This window comes from Pteropus alecto, unplaced genomic scaffold (assembly GCF_000325575.1).
Source record: "Pteropus alecto unplaced genomic scaffold, ASM32557v1 scaffold88, whole genome shotgun sequence".
In the NCBI taxonomy this organism is placed as follows: domain Eukaryota; kingdom Metazoa; phylum Chordata; class Mammalia; order Chiroptera; family Pteropodidae; genus Pteropus; species Pteropus alecto.
Genome location: NW_006494611.1, coordinates 13,088,659 through 13,104,974, shown reverse-complemented (window position 1 = coordinate 13,104,974; position 16,316 = coordinate 13,088,659). Strand labels below are relative to the sequence as shown.

At 41.2% G+C, this 16,316-nt stretch overlaps 1 protein-coding gene across 1 annotated transcript in view; it reads left to right on the top strand.

The window, feature by feature from the left end:
• Window positions 1-6,665, top strand: part of LOC102891905 (cytochrome P450 2C19) — a 30,530-nt gene extending 23,865 nt beyond the window's left edge. The window contains exons 9-10 of the mRNA XM_006925935.3: window positions 4,753-4,894; window positions 5,610-6,665. Of these exons, the coding sequence (XP_006925997.1) occupies window positions 4,753-4,894; window positions 5,610-5,791 (324 nt within the window). The 3' untranslated portion in view covers window positions 5,792-6,665. The remainder of the gene's footprint in view (window positions 1-4,752; window positions 4,895-5,609) is intronic.
• Window positions 6,666-16,316: the final 9,651 nt, after the last annotated feature.

The window sequence follows — 16,316 nt, the reverse complement described above, 5'->3', positions numbered from 1 at the left end:
CACAGCGGAGGCAATACTTATCGACTAATTTTATGAGGCCAATATTATTCTGATATCGAAACCTGGTAAAGATAATACCAAAAAAGAAAATTACAGAAACATAAAAATCCTAAATAAGATACTAGCAAACTGAATACAGCAACATATTAAAAAGATTATACACCACGATCAAGTGGGCTTCATCCCAGGGGCACCGGGATGGTTCGACATACACAAATTGATTAATGTGATACACCACATTAACAAATTAAAGAATAAGAATCAAATGATCATATCAATAGACCCAGAAAAAGCCTTCAATAAGATACAGCACCCATTTATGATCAAAACACTCAACAAAATCAGTATAGAAAAAAAGTACCTTAACATAATAAAGGCCATCTATGACAACCCTTAGCCAACCTTTTACTTAATGGTGAAAATCTAAAAACCTTCCCTCTAAGATCAGGAATAAGGCAAGGCTGTTCACTATCACCACTGTTATTCAATATAACATTGGAAAACCTAGTGAGTGTAGTCAGACAAAAGAAAGACAAAAGGCAGTCAAATGGGAAACAAAGAAGTCAAATTGTCACTATTTTCGGATGACATGATTCTCGTTATAGAAAACCCTAAAGACTCCACAAGAACACTACTAGAGACAAAAGGAAATACAGTAAAGTATCTGGATACAAAATCAACGTTCAAAAATCCATAGCTTTTCTATAATAATGAAGGGTCAGAAAAAGAAGAGGAAAAAACCATTTATTTTGTATTTGCAACGAAAAGAATAAAATACCTAGGAATAAATCTAATGAAACAAGTGAAGGACCTATATAATGAAAACTATAAGACGCTATTAAAAGAAATGCAAGAAGATACAAAGAAATGAAAAGATATTCCATATTCTTGGATGGGAAGAATCAATATAGTTAAAATGACCATATTACCTAAAGCGTTATACAGATTTAATGCAATCCCCATCAAAATCCCATCGACATTTTCTAAAGAAATAGAAGAAAAAATCATCAGATTTATATGGAAGCACAAAAGACCCTGATGCCAAAGCCATCCTGAGAATAAAAGAACAAGGCTGGTGACGTCACCCTGCCCGACTTCAAATTGTACCGCAAAGTGACAGTAATCAAAACGGCATGGTATTGGCAGCAAAACAGAGACACGAACCAGTGGAACAAAATTGGGAGTCCAGAAGTAAACCCATATTTATATGAGCAAATAATTTTAAACAAAAAGCCAAAACATACAGTGGAGAAAGGAAAGCCTCTTCAATAAATGGTGCTGGGAAAACTGGAAAGCGAACAGCAAAAGAATGAAACTAGACTGTTGTCTATCACCACACACCAAAATTAACTCAAAATGGAGTAAGGACCTAAATATAAGACCTGAAACAATAAAATGCATAGAAGAAAACATAGGAACTAAACTCAAGCACCTTGGACTTAAAGAGGATTTTTGTGAAATTGACCTCAAAAGCAAGGGAATAAATGAATAGGACAACATCAAACTAAAAAGCTTCTGCTCTGCAAAAGAAATCGTCAACAAGGTAAAGGGACGACCATCCAAATGGGAATATATGTGCAAGCAACACCTCCGATAAAGGCCTAGTATCCAAAAATACAAAGAACTCATACGACTGGACAACAACCAAAAAACAAATAATCCAATCACAACTTCGCAGAGGACATGAACAGACATTTCTCCCTAGAGGACATACAAATGGCCAAGAAATATATGAAAAGAGCTCAACATTGCTAGCTATTAGGGAAATGCACATCAAAACCACAATGAAATACCATCTCCCACCTGTTAGAATAGCTATAATCAACAGGACCAGTAATAACAACTGTTGGAGAGGATGCGGAGAAAAAGGAACCCTCCTACACTGCTGGCGGGACTGCAAATTCGCATGGCCACTGTGGAAAACAGTATGGAGGTTCGTCAAAACACTAAGAATTGATCTACCGTATGATTTCTCTACTGGGTATTTACCCCAAAGTCTTGAAAGCCACATCCAAAAATATATTTGCACACCGATGTTCATAGCAGCATTATTCACAGCGGCCAGGACATGGAAGCAACCGATGTGTTCTATGATAGACGATTGGCTAAAGAAGCCATGGTACATACATACAATGGAATATTACTACGTCATAAGAAGAGATGAAATACTGCCATTTGCGACAACATGGATGGACCTCGAGACAATCATGCCAAGTGAAATAAGACAGACAGAAAAAGTTGAAAATCACATATAACTTATATGTGGGATATAAACCTAAAAGCAAGGAAACGGCAGGACAAACAAACAGAGACTCATGGACATGGACTATAGCCTACTGGTTACCAGAGGACTATAGACTAGTGGTTACTAGTGGGATGGGGGAGGAGGGGGAAAGAAGACGCGGTAAAGGGGGTTAAATATAGCATTTAGAGGGAGGGCGGAGTGGATAAAGGGGATTAAATATATGGTAGCCGAAAGAAACTGGACTTTGGGTGGTAAACACACAATAGAATATACAGATGTCAAATGATAACGTACACCTGAAAATTATATAATTGTATTAACCATCGTTACCCCAATCAACTTAATTCAAAGAATAATAAAAATATAAAATTATGCTAATAATTTGTCTCTTTCATCTTCAATTCCTACATACAGCATCCTGCTACCTGGGTCAATCTCTTTTTTTCATCCTTGTTTGATTTCTGATTTGCGGGAGAGCGGAGCGTTAACATCCGCCTACTGAGAATGATGTTTTATGTACATTTGTTAAATTTGATCGGATTAAGAAATTTACTCTCTTCTCTTATTTTTCATGAGTTTCTCACGAATGTGTATGTCATATTTTCATACCGATTTTCTGCATCTATTGGTATGGTTGTATAGCTAGGCCCCACTTTTCTCTCTAAAGGTACATATTATGAGTGTACATACACAGCTGGATTTGATTTCCCACATTTAGTTCTGTATTTATCTTCGTAAGAGATTTTTGGTCTACAATTTTTCTGGCTCTAAATTTTCTTGTCAAATTTCTGATATCAAAGTCATGCTGTTCTCATGAAACAGCATGGTGAGCAATGTTCCATAGTGTGGGTTTATTACTGTTATCTTCCCCTCTTCTACCTGTGGCCCCGTAGCTGTGCCTTCAAAACGCCTGATAACTCTTTGTTAAATATTTTTTTGTTAAATAACTTTGGGTTATATTATTTTTAGATGGTGTTTATCTTTTCCCAGAAAGGGTTCATCGGTCTCCTATGAGGCAGTAGGAATGGTGCAACGTTTTCTTTGATTATAATTTGGACATAGACACAGACTGAAATTAACTTTAGGTGTCAGCTTCCTTTTCTGAAGTTCTCCAACTATGGAACCTTGAGACCAGTTTTTGTCTCAGCAGATTTCCAATGCTTTTGAACACAAAATTTCTGATTATAGTTAGATTTTGTATCTGGTATAGCGCAAGCTCCTGTATTCCTCTCGAAGACGCAACATATAACTATCTCATTTTAAAAAATAACGTAACAAAGTTTGTAGTTTTTTGAGGAAAGAAAGTAATGAGATTAGTAAGGCTTTAAGTACAAACGCCAGTCTTTGGAGAAGATAGAATTGATGACTTTACTAAGAGGGATGGGGACTGCCTCGACGATCACAAATTGGGTACAGGGCCTAGGACTTCAAGTCCACTGTATTTTCAACAAAGATTACAATGAGGAGAAAACTTTTCTATTTGAATATTTTGGTGTCCGAGTAATGATTTTTAAAACTCGTTTCTCCTATTTCCAAATAAATGGGAAATGAGGGACTGGGAATCAGAACGGAATTGCTCATTTAACCACTCCATCGGACGTGGGAATGATCATTTCCTTCTGCATGGGACTCCCCAGTGTAGAAATATGCCATAGTGGATGGCGGATTCTACCTTCTCTCCAATGAAATAAGTGACTTCTCCTACCAAAGGCTGGAGCCACTGAGCTAGGTGGACATCATGTCCTAAGACAGGAGTTGGTAACTTTGTTGCAAAGTGCAAATGTGTAGCTGTTTTAGACTTTGTGGGCCTTGCAATGTCTGATGCAGTATTCAAAACTGCTATCGTAGCATGGAAGTAGTCGTAGAGCATATGTAAACGAATGGGAATGGCTACATCCCACTTGCTTTGAAACTGTTTTTGTATTTCCCAAATTTTATTCTTCCTTCATTGTGTCAGGTTGAAATGCTTAGTTCATGGGCTGTACAAAAACAGGTGGTATGCTATATTTACACATAGGTGATTATTTGTCTAACGGAACGCTTTGCAATGATGCAAGATTGATCAGTGCTTTTGGGGGTGAGGGTGGAAGAGGCAGGGTGAATCCTGTGTAAATAGTATTTGCCAGAACAAATTACAGTTTTAGCGTTTGTGTTAAAACAGGGATCCATTCAGGTAAATTTTTACATGTGGTGTAGAGTAATGGTCATGCTTCCTTTACTTTCTGTCCAAACGTGGTGCTAAGCAAGATGGATTGAGAAGGTCGGGCACCCAGGGACCTGTGGACTCGGAACTTCAAACCCTATTGGCATCCACTTTAACAACCTCTTTGCCACTAGTCTTAAACCTGTCCTTGTTTATTGTTACCTCTTGCTCAAAGTGCCAGTTCCCTTCTTTGGACCTGGGTCTCACATGAACAGATCATAAGATCGGACTAAGTGACTTCCAACATTGCTTCCAGCCCCATGACTTTTTCATCGCTCACTTTATCTTCATCTGTTCTGTCCAGGGCACAACTATATTAACATCTCTGACATCTGTGCTGCATGATGACAAAGAATTTCCCAACCCGGAGGTGTTTGACCCCGGGCACTTTCTGGACGAGTGTGGCAATTTTAAGAAGAGTGACTACTTCATGGTTTTCTCAGCAGGTAATAGAATTTTATTCCCTTCAGCACTTCAGAAGACAGAATACCTTTTGGGGATCAGCTGGATCTTTCGTAATCCTCACTCGGGGACTAGTAGAATCACTCGTTGTCCATGATCGGGGCCACGATACCCGATACCAATGCCCGTGCACATTCCCGCCTCGTGATACATCCTCATTATGAGGCCAGATCATTGGAGCTTTGGAGAGTTGACTCGGGTCTTCCAAACTAAGAACTGAAATTTGCGCTGGGTCCTCAACAAATAAGAGAAGGGCATCCTAGCCAAAAAGGAACAGTGTTATAGAAAAGTTGAAAGTTCGCGGTGTATTGGAAATTGATAAAGAGTAGGTATACTGAGAGCGAGAACAAAGGCAATGAAGGATGTGAAGAAATTCATGAAACATCAGACCAGGGACAGAACGTACAACTAATGTCTGTACGATTCTACAAAAAGCTTGCTGGAAACTTGAAAGAGCAGTTATAATGTGACAATACTTAATAGAGTGCTTGGCATAGTGCTGATACTCAATAGTAGTTGTTAAAGGAGAATACTCATTAGGATAAGATGTTAGGTGGCTAGCATGTGCATCCAACCTTTGTCCATCTGTGTATGAGCCGTTCTACCTTCTGTCCATTATTCAACCATTAATCAAATATTTACTGCATATTCTCTTTCCGGCATCCAGAAACTCAGTGTCTCTGTGTTTGCTACTTGCAGGGAAACGGATGTGTGTAGGAGAGGCCCTGGCCCGCATGGAGCTCTTTTTATTCCTGACCGCCATTTTGCAGAAATTCACCCTGAAATCTGTGGTCGACCCAAAAGACATTGACACCACGGCAATTGTCAATGGGCTTATTTCTGTGCCACCTCCTTACCAGCTCTGTTTCATTCCTGTGTGAGAAAGGAGAAACCATGGGTCTTCTCTTGAGATGTTGTCTGCAACTCCCTCTCATCTGGGCATCGTTTACCTGCTTCCCTCTTCATCCTCTCTGTGGAGTTTCTTCTCTGACCTCTTCTTTCCTCATCACCCATTCTCTCCAGATCCAGAAACATTCATTCTCCATGAAGGGAGAATTTGCCGAGTTTCACTGCAGAATGTATCTGTTATTCCCTATACTCTGAAACAATTGTATGGGCCATCACATATGCTAAACTTATAGATTCTTGAGTGGTACTACGAAGCCAACATGAAATAGAGCAAGATGTTTTGTGTATGCCAATGCAGAGCCATTTCTCTCCCGTATGTGCTAAAAAAGCATGATTTGCTGAATGGGATCTCAGACTTTCCTTCCTTTGTGCAGAGGGCAGGTAAGAAATTAAAGAAAATAGTCCAAAGGGGCCGTGCTCATCCTCATAAGGATACTCACAGAGAAAGACAAAGGAGATGAGGCAGGAAAGCCCTCTTGGCTCTGTGTCACTTAGAGTTACTCGAGGTTTGGATGTAAAGGGAGAAAAACTGTGTTCAGGAGCAGCTTCATCACATAGAGAAACATTAAGAACAGTGATAGTGAGGAATTAGATGCAAAATAAGCCACAGAAGATAAAAATGAAAATCAGAACTGAAATTTAAAAATGTTAAACAGGAGGTCAATAGAAAAAATCAATGGGAAAAGAAGCTGGTGTTCTTGAAAAGTTCCATAAAATTAATAAATTCACGGCCAGTCCGCCCCGAAAAAAGAGAGATCACAAAAGACTAAAAACCAAGGTAAATAAGGTCCTATTGCTTTGATGCTATAAACATTGAAATGATAATAAAGGGATATTGTGAACATCTCTATGCCTATAGCTTTGATAACTTAGATGAAATCGGCGATTTCCTTAGGTACACAATCTGTTATCATGACACAGGAGGGAGCACCATCAGCAATATGTCATAATAGGAAGCCCTGAACTCTTGTTCCCCCAGTGGACACACTGACTGATGACAAGACGTGAATCGATTCCCTTTGTAAAAATCCAGAAAGTAGTTGGAAGACTCCTGTACCCTGAGCCAATGTAAATCTAGCCACCTGAAAGCTAGAAAGAAAAGAGGAGATACATTCTGGCCATACTACCAACACTAGCAAAGTGCCATATTGTTGGGCAGGAACCCCAAAGCCCCCAGCTTCTCCCTGAGGAGCAGAGGAGTGAGACTACACATCTGTCATCTCAAACTTTCATACCATTTGCAGAGAGTTGCATGAGGAACAGAATTCTGTCTTACTCGTATGGAGCACTGATAGGAGTCGGCATACCATAGACATTTTGAGGGTGCTTGAACAAAAACAGCATTAGCAAGACTGTTAATGGCATTGACCCTTCAGGAATGAAGACCTGGGTCACCTCGTCCACCATGTAAATGATTACGAGGCATCACGATGTCCAAATTGGAATGGATAGTAGAAGAAGGAAGTTATACAGTTGAGCTAAAACCATGTGACCAGTCACAGACGGGATAACTGTAGTGGTTTTACCTATTTTTTCTTTAATTGTATATGAATTTATTTGCATACGTTTTATGATGTGAACTCTTTTTCCGTATTCGTCCCATTCCCATGTTCCCACGAGCAAGTATGAAATGTGTTCATAGTGGTTAAGCTCGTATGTCAGGATGTTAAAAGGTGAGTGTGACTCAGCTAGGAAAGGGCTAAACATTCTCCCAGGTAGATAAAGGGATTTATGGGACATCATTATTCTCTTTTAGGGAGAGGGTTAGGGTTTTCTCAGTTGTCCCAGGAATAGTCGAGTCATGTTGTGTGGAAGCAAGATTTAGCTATTGAAGTTAAATTGGCTGAAGAGATGAGTCGGATGTGAACTTGACAAGGGTGGACAGTGCTGCTTTTCTATGATGTCAGCTGGCCGAAGCTGGAAGTACATTTCTTTCATGGTTCCATGTTGGAGTTGGCCAAGAGGTACCCGTGCAAGACCTATAAGGTCGAGGTGAAGCAGCTGCCATCATCCCTGTAGGTAGTGCCTAGATGCAGTGAGAGGAAGATGCAGATGTGCCAGTGGGTTCTAGCTTGTCCTTGCTCTCCTCTGTTTTGCCACCAGCTCTTTTTTCCTCCTGGTCTATCCTACTCACCGAGAGCAACCCCCAGTCCACCATCAGATGCAGAGGCACCAGCCTTCCTCTCTGTGTCCTGTTTTTACTGCTGGATGTGCAGTTCCCCTGACTGTCCTGCAAGCTCTGAGTTGCCCTCACGTGACTGTTTTGGGAGGGTCGAACCCTGGCTGGTCACTGGCTTTTCTATGATCCTTACCATGCTCAGTCTGGACTTTACTTCCCCATCTTCTCCCATCGTTATATATGGTCTAGTTCTATAAATGATTAGACCATAAACTCTGCTGCATGTGTGAATCCAAAGGTCCCATAGTCCAGTGCTCAGCGAGAACAGTTGGATCGCACAAGAACCTCCGCTGCCCACAATCAACCTTCCTGGTTTGACAGACACTTGCACCCCTGGAGGCTGCTAAGTGATAGGCCAGGTACACGTGGTCTTTTCCTTCTCTCCTGTCTCTGGGTGTTACCTTGTAGCCCTCGCTGTTTAGATCCCATGACTTATTCGTGGTAATGGCCCTGGGAAGCTCCCCGGAGAAACCTGGAGAAACCTCAAACCTTGGTGGTTTTCAGGTAGCAGCAGGGGAGCAAAGTGGATTATTTGTTGCAAACTCTGAGCCTTCTCATCCCCAATTCCCAGAAATGTTCTGCAGCTGCCTGAGACCCAGTTTTGCTTATGCCAAATTGTCAGAAGACAATAATCAAGAGAGAAGAAAGAAAAACATTTCTTTGGGATCAAAGAATTCCAATTCGAGAAAGGCAGCTTCAGGTAGCAACCAAAACAGTGTCCTGCTGGGGTACAAAAGTCAGGGCTTTTTAAAAGGCAACCAGGAAGGTTTGCACAGGTCGTTCACAATGAAATTTAATTGGTGCTGGCAGCAGAAAGCCTGCATTGGTTAAGCATGAGGCATCGCTAAGTAAAAGTCCATCACTGTGACAAATTGCAGCTGTTCTTGCAGTGTTCTCAGAATCTTTATTGTTTGGCCCACTTTGAAAGATTATGCTCCGTTCGATGAAGACATGCAGAAGACCCACTTCCTTAATGGACTCCTCTCTCCATTTTAAAGTCCCTTAACATAAGTGACTCCAATTTATTTCACATTTCACAATTTAAACCCCATTCACATTTATTCTCATATACTACATGTTCCAGAGATGGAAAGACCTCTTTGCCCACACCAGAGCCAAAAATCTTTTAAGTACACGTCTGATAAATTGGTCCAAATGTAAACATCATGACATCCAAAATTTTGTGATATGTATGTCCCCCATAGGGACATACTTAAAAGATAAAAGTCTTGGGTTGGAAAAAAAAATGGCGCAGATGGTAGAGGCTCCGTTCATCCCTCTGGCGACCAAATCAAAGTTGTGATGGAAACAAGGAGCATCAGCAAGGAAACATTGCCGGGGGATCTAGATGAACAAGCCATACAACTAGGGAGAAATCCAAGAAAGCGCCCTGCAATGGCAGAACGTAGGATGCGGCGAGGGCGCTGGGCTGTCCATCCCGAACGGCTGAGTGAGATGGAGGCTGTTGTAGCGGCAGATGCCTCTTAAGCGGTCCACATTGCAAGCAGATTTTCGTGGTGACGCGCCTACTCGCTCTGAACACCAGCGCTGATCTGGCTGCACGTAGGGGGGACCGGGGACTTACAGGGAGATATTGCTGGAGTGGGGGCTCAGCGAGGCTCACAATGTACAGAAGTGCCGGCAGGATCTGTTGCTCCCTGTTGAGCCTTCCCCACCACCAGTGCTCTGGACAGAGAGCCGCCATAGCCCTGACGTCATCAAACTGGATAACAGACGTCCCTCCGCCCAGAGGATTCCCTGAAACCCCGCCTCCCCCAACTCACAGACCGACTCAAGCCACATCCAGGTATATCCTCAGCGAGTCAGGTGCTCCTTGTTGAGCAGCGCCTAGACTCACACTGGAGGCAGCTGGCCTCGGTTTCTGGTGTGGCCTTTTGAGGCAACTATAAGCACAGCATCTGTGGATTGCTTGCTGAATCTTAACAGGTGGCCCCAGAGGGGCAGAGGTTTGGGCTAAACTTGGCCTGCAGCTGAACCCCTCTCAGGACTGTGCCACTGGACACCTACTTCACAAATCCACACTAATAAGACTGCGAAACTTAGGAGCTTTGCTTAGTACATTAAAACAGACACAGAGGGCAGACAAAGCAGCAGAAACCACATGGGAGAAGAGAACAGAGATCTAGATATAATGGAGTCAAGTAATCTAACAGATGCAGAGTTCAAAACACTGGTTATAAAGATGCTCAAGGAACTTTTGAGAAGTGCAGATAAAATCAACAGATAAAAACATAAAAATGGAAATGGAACAGAGCAAAGGGAACCAATCTGAAATGAAGAACACATGACCCGAGATGAGAAGTCTATTAAATGGAATAAACAAAGGAATAAACAAAGCGAATAAAGAAAAGGATCAAATGAGAAAGCCAAGGACACGCAATCACAATTTTGTGATATAAGTATGTCTCTATAGGACGTACTTAAAAAATAAAGGTCCTTATTGTTTATCTGAACTCACCTTTAAATCAATGTCCTGCATTTGAATTTATTAAATCTGGCAATCCTATCTACAGGAACACCATTGGTGCAGATGACAAGGAATTACTCTTGTCCACGACTCATTTATTTGGTTCCACGTCCTTTCAACCAAGGAGTAAATCTCACCGGCAATGTCCCGCCTGTCCAAGGAATCTTTCGACATCTATTTCTACTACTATCAAATACTTCTTCAGTGTATGTGACAGAGCGATCATTGTACAAGAAAAATAGGACAAGGTTAGTACCAAGGAGTTACGGAGAGTTCTGTGCAAGTGACTGGTGTGACCAGAGGTGTCATCCCATGTGGAGTCAGGGGCAGCAGGGGACGGGGTCGGAGTTGATGGCCCTGTGTCAGTTGGAGCATAATCCATAGGTTTTGGCTTCTATACCTGGCTGGGAACGGAGCCCTCAGAGGGAGCCCTAGGGACTTCAGGCTTTAGTTGGACATCTGGCAAGTGTGACTGGAGGGCTGCCTCAGAAGTGAGCACACAACTGGGTCACAGGAGATGTGGGACGACGAAGAATTTGGTGGTGTTCACGATGCACTGTGGTCCCCGCAGGTGGAAAGTTCAAGGAGTCCTTCATCTAGAATCAAATCACGCATCCTCTGTGCAGGGCCTCCCAGTGTGAGGGGAGGGATGACCCAGCTCGAGGTGACAGCTCCCAAAGCGGGCTCAGGGAACAGGAGGCAGAAGAAGTCAACCCTAGATTCCCAGGGATGGGGTGTTTGGGCTGCCCTGATGGCTGATTGAAGGGCCTCCTGAATCCCTCCAGGTTCTCGAGGGGAACACATGAATCCGGTGAGAGCCTGGGGCTTTCCTGGGAGTGCCTCGCCTTGGAACCTTCAGGAAATGGAGCCATCTTTGAGTGGAGAAGGGAAACCCCTGCTGAGGTGGAGTCCATGTGAGCAATGTCATTTCCAAGCCCACCCGCCACAGCGCTCAGACTGCTGAGCAAGGCCTTGTGCTGCAGGGGCCCTGCATAGCCAGGGCACCAGCCCCGGGCTTTTCGCAATTGTCCACCACTCAACACTCAGTTCAAAACTATTCTTTAAATCAGCAGATATTTATTAAGGCCCAGAAGTATCGTTTGCTTTCTCTTGGCACAGTGTTTCAGAAAACATTAAAGAGGGCAGAATACATTGATATTTCAAGGGATTCTGGTGGCTGAACTTCTCACAGAAATATATTCCTTAGGGAAAGTAAGTGACCTGTCGGATCAAGATTTGCACTTCGTTATTTAGATAGCATAATAGAATAATAGCAGTATAAAAGGCATTTGCTTAATAAAACTATTCTGAAAACTGTAATACAGTCAAGTTACAAAGTGAACACAAGTGAAACCAGTCAGGAGCCTGTTCTTGGCTGAACAGTTTCACCTTCAGAGAATCTGGCCTTTACAGTTTTTTTCACAACTATTTCTTCCGGGGTCTGCCACAGTTGGGTCACTGTCCCGTGACTTCAATGAACTGTTTTCTTGAGTTTAACTTCTCAAGATTAACCCATTGTTATCCGTGGGAAAATGAAACTTATCAAGCTTCTCCATCATTACCAGAAGCATTAAGTTCACCTCGTCATTGGACTCAAGTGAATGGGAACTACTTCCATTTATCACCACAGCTCCTGCCCTATAAGGAGCCACGGGGAACAGGGATGGGCGGCTGGTTTATCCTGTTTTCAGTCCTGCCTTCCGCATGTCCCCACTGTCAGGAGGGAGGGAGTCCAGCGGCAGTACAGCAAGAGGTGAGGTTCTGCACAAAGACTTTTCACTCTCGGGACCTGCCCCAGGGACTGGGCCTTCCCGAGATTGGTTGTAAGAAGAACGGAGACACAGGTTGTGGTGGTGCGGAAAGGAAGCGCTCCGCTTTCTTTGAGTTTTCGGACCAGTTATTTTGGATGCAGGGGAAACTTCAGATTGAGAATGAAAGGATGAGGACAGCCTGGCACTCAAGGAGAGGGTCCCAGGAGAAGGACATGGAACCCTCCTGTCTTAGAGAAGTGGCTCCCTGTGCACAGAGATCAGGGAGCATGGGGTGCTGCTTCCTGTCAAATGCTCCAATGGGATAATGAACTACCTGAGACTCCATGTCTGGAAGCTGCAAGGTCATCAGCGTTGGGTAGTTTCTTCATGTCAAGTCTGCAATCTCCTCTCTGCAGATGGTGAGGTTTTTTCCAGCCTCCTGAGCTCTCAAGCAAGAGGACTAACTTCTTTTGGTGACTACCGCATAAGGTATATGAACATCAAATTGCTGTGTTGAACTCCTGAACCTAACTTGATATCGTATGTCAACTGTAATTGAAAACAAGTTTTAAAAATATCTCCTGGGAAGTTCGATGGCATAGGAAGCGCTAACTCAACAGGTTTCCTATTGCTCAATGCTTTTTCATTTCTGCACATTGACTTTAATTCAAGTTATTCCTAATTATATCAATTGATAGGAAACAGGGGGCCTTATACATATTAAGTTCATGGCTCATTTGCATATGACGATTTTATATTACAGGTCTCCTAGCAAATAAAGAAAGCCTTTCCACTAATTTAATTTCTTTGTCTGTGTTTTTTTAACCTGTTTTCTGTGGATGGCAATACAGAGCAATATAATAGAAGTCCACAAAAAGGCAAATCAATCAAATTCCAAGCTGGTTGGAGGTGATGGACACCGTCTCCTCGAGAGGGAAATCCTTTTTTGCTTATAACGAAGTGAAGAATTCAAAAGATTCCACTACTCAATTTAATATTTGTGGTTGCCCTCCCAATGACTTGAATTTGAGATAAAATTTTCTCATTATACTTTTACTTTAGGCAATCCGTTCGGTCCTTATTTTTTGTTCATTTGTGTTAGTTTTTCTTCTCAAACAACATGGGTGGCTTCTGATTTTTTACATTTGTTCTTTCACATACCTGAATTTACTCATAATTTCTTGCTCTTTAAGGTTTGTCTTTGATTATTCTACACATGGATTCTTTAACTATTCATTATCTCTGAAAAGTTCCCAGGTCACTAAACATTTTCTTTCTCTGTCAGTGTTGAATTGCCTACAAGTTTGGCAGACAGATATGACTCTGTGCTGACAACTTGAATTACTAATCTTTACAAAAGAGGCCTACGAGGTATGGGAGCATAAATAAAGGCCCTGGATGTGAATAATGTATTAGAAAAAATACTTATTTAGCTAGAATGTACGGTCAACTCAAGTTTAAGGAAAAAGTAATATGCTGATTTTATGCATGCTGAAATTTTTCTGATAAGAGCATTTATAGGTAGGTATTTATTGGAAGCTTCTAAAGTTACCTTTTACCTGATATACCAAAGACAAAGACTTTTTCTTTGTGTATTTAATGATTTAATAAAAATGTTTCTAATTCTTTAGCCTCGCCCTGTGATCCCACTTTTATCTTGGCCCGTGCTCCCTACAATGTGATCCGCTCCATTATTTTCCAAAACCATTTTGATTATGCAGATCCCAATTTTCTTATCTTGATGGGAAAAGTCAGTGAAAACCTCAATATTATGAAGCTCCTCGTAGATCCAGTTTAAGCCAAGATCCTTTCTTCCTGACATACCATTAATGCTCTTTTCTCTGACAAGTCCAAAATTCTATATGGACCAAGCCGTGAGGGGAATGTTTGAACACCACAGTCCTACCCAGAGCTTAGCATTATGGAGCGCACATATGGGAAAGATGGCCGATCCATTTACTTCTCACACGCACAAAATGAATGTTCAAACACAGAGCTGGAATTCAAGCCAACTGACTCCCTGTCTGGTGGTTTTTCCACTAAAGTGCAGCTTTCAAAGCCCAGTTGCCATGAAGTACTTTAGTAACTGTTTAAAAGCATGGCTATGGCACTAAATGGACATCAGGTCCTTTCTGAAAGGCTTTCATTACCCACAACACGTGGAGACCTCTTCTTCACATTACTTGGCAGCAATATCCTAATTTAGGGTATCGAAGAGGGAGAATGTTTGGGACCACAGGTACTGCCAGCAAACACTGACCAGAAGAAGAGTGTTTGATTCTTCAGCTAGGATTCTAGCTGACAAAGTAAGTGGGTTAATGATGATAAATCAATGGGTTTTAAGGCATAGTAACCACTAACAAAAATCACAGTTTTACCCTGTGCTGAGCTGACATGCCTTGTATTGTGTCTAAAAGATAATTGTGTGATCTTAGGGCAATCACTTAACTGCCCGTGTGCACAATTACTTTATCCATAAAACGTTCAATTGGATTTCTTGCTGTCTTCAAGTCTCATGCAATTCTAAACTACTGATTTCATTTCTGAGGCTGCTCGATAAAAGTCAAAACAGTAGGGACCATCTTTGTGCTCTCTATCAGGTTGCCCAAACTCAATCTCTGTTTCATCTACAAAATGTATATCATAGTAATTCATGCCATCCTGTTCAAGGCTTTAAGGAAGAAATGATGAAAATAAACCCAGATAATTGGTATAAATATGCTTTTATACTCCAAAATTATGTGTGAGTATTGAAATGATTATCATCTTTCATCCTCTGGTCAAAATTTTCTTCCTCAAATCTTTCCACCATCATAGAGAATTAGTTTATATATATAGTAAAATGTTCCTTCTAAAGAAGGAGAATATTTTGTAACTATCTTTGTAGCTTCAGGATCTAACCAGGGCTTAACATATGGTGTATATGTCTTCGAGAAATATTTATTTAGTAAATATAGTTTTTCTCTTTTAGGTCTGTAACAATTTCCCTGCTCTCACTGATTATTCACCAGGAATTCATAACAAATTGTATAAAAATTGCTTATTTAAAAGTTATGTTTGAGAGAAATGCAAATTAAAACCGCAATGAGATATCACCTCACACCTGTCAGAATGGCTATCATCGATAAATCAAAAAACAGCAAGTGTTGGTGAGGATGCGGAGAATAGAGAACCCTTATGCATTGTCGATGGGATTATACATTGCAGATTGGTACAGTTGCTGTGGAAAACAGTATGGAGGTTTCTCAAAAAGTTAAAAATGGATATACCTTTTGACTCAGCAATTGCACTTTTGGGTATTTATCGAAAGAACACCAAAACAATAATTCGTAAAGACCTATGCACTCCAATATTCATGGCAGCACAATTTACAATAGCCAAGATATGGAAGCAACCTAAATGCCCATCAACAGATGATCGGCTAAAAAAATTATGGTTCATATATAGAATGGAATATTACTCAGGCATTAAAACAAATGAAATCCTACCATTTGCAACAACATGGATGGAGCTAGACGTTATTATGCTGAGGGAAATAAGTCAGACAGCGAAAGAGAAATACCATATGATTTCACTTATATGTGGAATCTAAGGAACAGAAAGAACAGACGAATCAAAAACAGACTCACAAAAATAGTGGACAATTTGGTGACAGACAGAGGGGAGGGGGTTTGGAGGCTGGGAGAATGTGGTGAAGGATTAAAGAAGTACAAATTAGTAGTTGATAGCTAGGTGTGAGGATTAGGAGCATGGCCCAGGGAATGCAGTTAGCATTAATATGATGGCTAAGTGGAGGGTCAGGGGAGGGAGGGAGCAATTGGGGGAATCATTTTATGAACAAGATAGATATCTAACCAATGTACTGTATACTTGAAACTAATTTAAATAAGTTCATTTAAAAAGTTCTGTTTGGACAATCATTTAAATAGCTTTACTTGTATTATTTAAACACTTTGCTGTTATGGTATGTTTCTCTGAAAGCAAACAACACAACATAAAGTTGGATCTGAGGAAAATCTTCATGCCATAAAAGAAGTCACAAAATGAAATTTAGTCATTATATTTTATTTTCTAATATA